The sequence below is a fragment of the Galendromus occidentalis genome, unplaced genomic scaffold (assembly GCF_000255335.2).
Source record: "Galendromus occidentalis unplaced genomic scaffold, Mocc_1.1 scf7180000077409, whole genome shotgun sequence".
Lineage (NCBI taxonomy): Eukaryota > Metazoa > Arthropoda > Arachnida > Mesostigmata > Phytoseiidae > Galendromus > Galendromus occidentalis.
This window is the reverse complement of record NW_003805397.1, coordinates 1-4,389: the sequence shown is the minus strand read 5'-3', so window position 1 is coordinate 4,389 and position 4,389 is coordinate 1. Positions and strand designations below refer to the sequence as shown.

At 50.2% G+C, this 4,389-nt stretch overlaps 1 protein-coding gene across 1 annotated transcript; it reads left to right on the top strand.

Annotated features, from left to right (window-relative positions):
• The first annotated feature begins 3,127 nt into the window (after positions 1–3,127).
• On the top strand, positions 3,128–3,652 carry LOC108864159 (nanos homolog 3-like). The gene has a single exon (XM_018639208.1). The coding sequence runs from the start codon at positions 3,128–3,130 to the stop codon at positions 3,650–3,652; it is 525 nt and encodes a 174-aa protein (XP_018494724.1).
• Positions 3,653–4,389: the final 737 nt, after the last annotated feature.

The window sequence follows — 4,389 nt, the reverse complement described above, 5'->3', positions numbered from 1 at the left end:
GAGCTTTCATCGCCGATAATTCCATTCAAGCATGTCAGGCTCGTCCCGAGAACTGCTCCCACTGTAAGCTCCCCAGCATGATTTTGAAAGAGCGATTTCCACCGAGGAGGCTCAACTGATCCTAAGTAGTATCTCAAAATTCCTTCTGCAGATATGAATGCTTATTTCTGTGGCAATTTATGATTCCGCCCCTCGAGAGGGCTCCGACTCCGTTGAGATGTCGAGCGTAGGGCAGGGATTACTCGTCTTACGCAGTCTCTCTCTTACAGTCATCTTACTCTCATTCCAGTCATGGAGAATGCTCCGTGATTGTGTGTTCCCATATAACTCAGCTCACACGGGGCCGCGTGTAGCACATGCAGAACCACAGAAATTAAATGCTGACATGGGGCAGGGACTCATTATCTGCCGTTTCAACATGGAAACGTCTCTGATCTAATCCCGATAGGTAGGGGTAGGGCTCTTGATTGGACGATGCGGGCAGCTTGAGTGAGAGCAAGCAATCTGATGCCAACTTCGGAGCTGGGTGGAATTCCCCAAGAAGAGTGTACTCATTTGAAGTCCTGCCACATCGGAGTCACCGACAGTAAACATTCGCTTCCGCTCAGACGAGTCGCGGTCGCACGAGGCGTTTTCCAGATTCGGCACAGGGGCTGCACATGGGCATGTTCCTCAGCACGTCTAAGGTCTGACTCGGTCACATGCGACATTTTCCGAGCGTTCTTACGAGTGCTCAAATCTCAGACCCATCCTGGCTGTCTAATTTCTGTCAGGGAGATGAAATTGAGATGTGCATTTCTCTCTTCTAAACATCGAAAGCGGGCCAATCATAGGGGAGCTACGTAGCCGCCAAGGTTCATGTCCTCCTTGAGCAATCGTCTCTGGGAATTTCTGTCGGAGACCCACTCCGACGCAAGCTCGAAATGTCCATTCGTCTGTGGCGAGCGACCCCAATGATCTTCATCGAAAATCGTGCATTTGGGTACTCTGAAATGTTGCAGCAAGTTTTGTCTTCTCGAAAGCGCAATCATGAACGGCACTCCTCACAGACGAGGAGACTTTGAATTCGCAAGACACTCCATCAGCTGTACCCGAGAGTCATAATAGAGTTTGGGCCTCTGAACATCGCTCCTTCAACTCAGGACTCCCGATGCCATCGAAGGCAAGGTAGCCTAAGAGTCCTATTCCATCAATCGAAAGCTTCATTTCAGTCGAGTGATTATTTTTTATTGGTACAATCACCTCAGTCGTTCATCTGAGCTACCTAGTAATTGAGAATTTCGTCGAGCACGATCTCCCTCTCTAATTCTTCAGATCAATTATGTCACTGCGTCCGGAATTTGACGTGGTAGGCTCTCGCGTATTTCGGGCTCTCGAGTGTCGGGCAGTAACTTATTGTGTGAGCAAGATCGATGCCTTTAGAGTCACGCAGCTTGTGCGAAATGTAAACCGCGGGCGTCATCCCGTTCTTCCGGCAGAATGGGCAATATTGGAGCGACGTAACCGGTATCAGCTCAACCCCTCGTCGTAGAATAGACTCTCTCTGAGAGAGCTGAGGCTTCCGAGCCTTAGGCCTCCTCGGCTTTCCGCTGGGGAATTCGGGGATGAGTTCCAGTAATCCAGGTTCCAGGTCTTCTGGATGTCAACTTCCTCTGGGAAACCATGTCGGACACACTGCGCCCAAGACAGCGAAGCTCTCTGATTTTCGGAAAGCCTCGAGACTCTTGCTTCGAGCTTGGCAACCCCCAAAGAGGCTGACGTCATATCGAAATACCGTATTTATTCTGATAGAGTGGCATGCCGCTCTATTTTTCGATCCCCCATCGGATGGGCGGTCCCTATTAGAGCTGATGGAGCCTACCTGTGTTTTTTCCGAAAATGAGTATTCAAACGATCTCTGCCTTCACTTACGATGAATCGTTTGGTATACCCTTGATATCTCCACGGAGTCTAACAATTTACACCACCTCCCCTCAAGTTATTTTCCCCTGCCGTTCCATTAGATCATTAGAGCTTGCCGTACTATTGGAGCATGCCGCTCTATTTTCCGCAATCTTCTACGGAAGCCGTTCTATTGGAGCATGCCAGTAATTGGAGCATGCCATTCTATTAGAATAAATACGGTATAATAATCTGAAATATCAGGAAAAATGTTATGATTCGGGGAGGATCCTGGTTTCCGCTCGCCATCTGGGACAGGCCTATTCTCGGCTCGGAGAATCCAGGCTCCTGGGATTTCTGGCTCCTGACAATTCTGGCCTCAAAGATTCTGGCTTCTGAGAATCTTGCACCTGGGGCGATGCCTCTCATCTCTTATTGAAGCCTCGTCGAAGCACCGAATACATCAGCTCAATTCCGATTCCTTTCTTCGAAGATAGACCTGATGTTGAAGTTGGGACAATGCATTGCTCCCTATCACGCGATCCCACATTCTCAGCGGGATCGCTTTTCAGTCAAGACGAGGGAATCCTGGACCACACAGAAATTGGCGCCTCCGTAATGTCATGGGTGTCGATCGACAGAGTAATGGCTGAGGATCCTCAAGATGTAGGCTGGAGGACTATCCACGGAATCTCCAGATCCCCCGACGGATGATTGGCGGAATCAGAAATCTGAAGGGGAGTCCTGTGCTCTTCAGAGGAACTCGATCTCCTCAGGAAAATTGAGGGGGATATCTGCGGAAACCTTGATTCGGATCGAGAGAGGCCGGAAAAAATCGAGGGATTTTCTCTTGAATTCTGGATCAGTGTGCAAGTCTGAAACGAAATTCAAGTCCCTCGAATTTGGATCGTAGGAGGGTCATTTCAACACGCAGGGTTCCGGACGCGATCAGTATTTAGAGCGAGCATCTCGGTTCGGACCCATCCTCGTTCGTCCTCAACAGGAATTCCGATCTGGTTTCCGAATTAGGCTGATTGCTCCGGGTGAGGGTCGAGAGAGAACCCCGTCACTCAAGGAATTCCATTTGAGCTTGAGGCAGTGTCTCAGTCTCACCCTCTCGGAATCACGGCGATGGTACTCGAGTATCGGAGAGGATGCGCGGAAGAAGCGCCTCGTCCACCATATATAAGTCGACGACGCTTGTAGACAGCATCAGTTGTTTGTAAGTTCGATCTCCTCCAAGACAATGGCTAACGCTGGCGAGCGACCGACTTCTCCGCTGCTTTCGGGAGAGTATGCCCAACGTGGTCTTCCGGAGGTGGTGGGCATCGAGGAGACCTGGAACCTCGATTTCTGGGCTCCCTCATTCGAAGTTCCTTTTATGGCGCCTGGGCCAAGGAGGATTCCGTTTTTGAGGTCTGCGAAGAAATGCCCGCTTCGTCACCGTTTAGAGGAGCTTCGAGAAGACCCACACGGTGCCAACCTCAGGTTCAGGCCGAGGAAGGCGCGTCAAAGACGGGAAATCGAACTCATCCCTGTCTCAGAGCTTAATTTCTGCCCGTTCTGCCGCAAGAACGGGGAGCCGCCTGAGGTCTTCGAGTCACACCGGTTGAAGGATCCCAACGGTGTAACCACCTGCCCGAAACTCAGGGCTTATAGTTGTCGCATCTGCCACAACGGAGGTGGCGATTTCGCCCATACGATGCGTTACTGTCCGAAGCTGGCAAAACCGAAGCAGCCGCAGGATTTCCATCAAAAAGGGCTGCAGTGAGGACGGGGGCCGTTCCGGCTTCCGAAGAAGGAGTTCGCGTACTGTGATGTGAAAACATAGGTACCTAGATGGAGGGAGCAAGTAAAGCTCAACCAGAACCATACTCGTATATACAAACGCAATAAAGTCATCGATTTTCAAAAGATGTATGCTCACTCTTATTGCCCAAAACACCGTGAGGACCCCAGCCGAGTGAAGAACGGCACTGGAATGAGGAAGAAACGGAGAACATTGAGGAATTTGAATTCATCCCGAATTATCTAAGCACAGTCGAGCGATCTATACTGGTGTCTGCTCCGAGCTCCGAGAGCTCCAATAAGGAGTCTCATCATGCTCTCTCCACCTTCACCTGTCTTCGACTCTCAATATGCGTGTATAAGATCTATGCACATCGAGTTTCATCGAGAAAGGAGCGCCAACCAGGGAAGACTTCAAATTGATATTCCCTGAGGCGTCCGACCCAGCTTAGAACGCGGAACCAGATTTCCTGCTTTCGCGAGCAGACGATGCTCGCATCGACCTTGCGACTGTTCTCCATTGAGGGAGAGATTGAATATTTTCCCACGTCGAAAAGGAGGATGAGGAGGCTTGGACAAGATGTCAGTAGAGGAACGAACACGGGAGTATTCCTTCACGGCGTTCATCCAAGTCTTGACAGATGACTCAATAGGAGTTCCACCTCTTTTCAGTGCTTTCAGGGGAAATCGTCCTCGAAATTGGAATAGTTCACTCCCTCT

What these genes read in the sequence shown, in the direction of transcription:
- LOC108864159 (XM_018639208.1), top strand. Translation starts at nt 3,128, where the DNA reads ATGGCTAACGCTGGCGAGCGACCGACTTCTCCGCTGCTTTCGGGAGAG.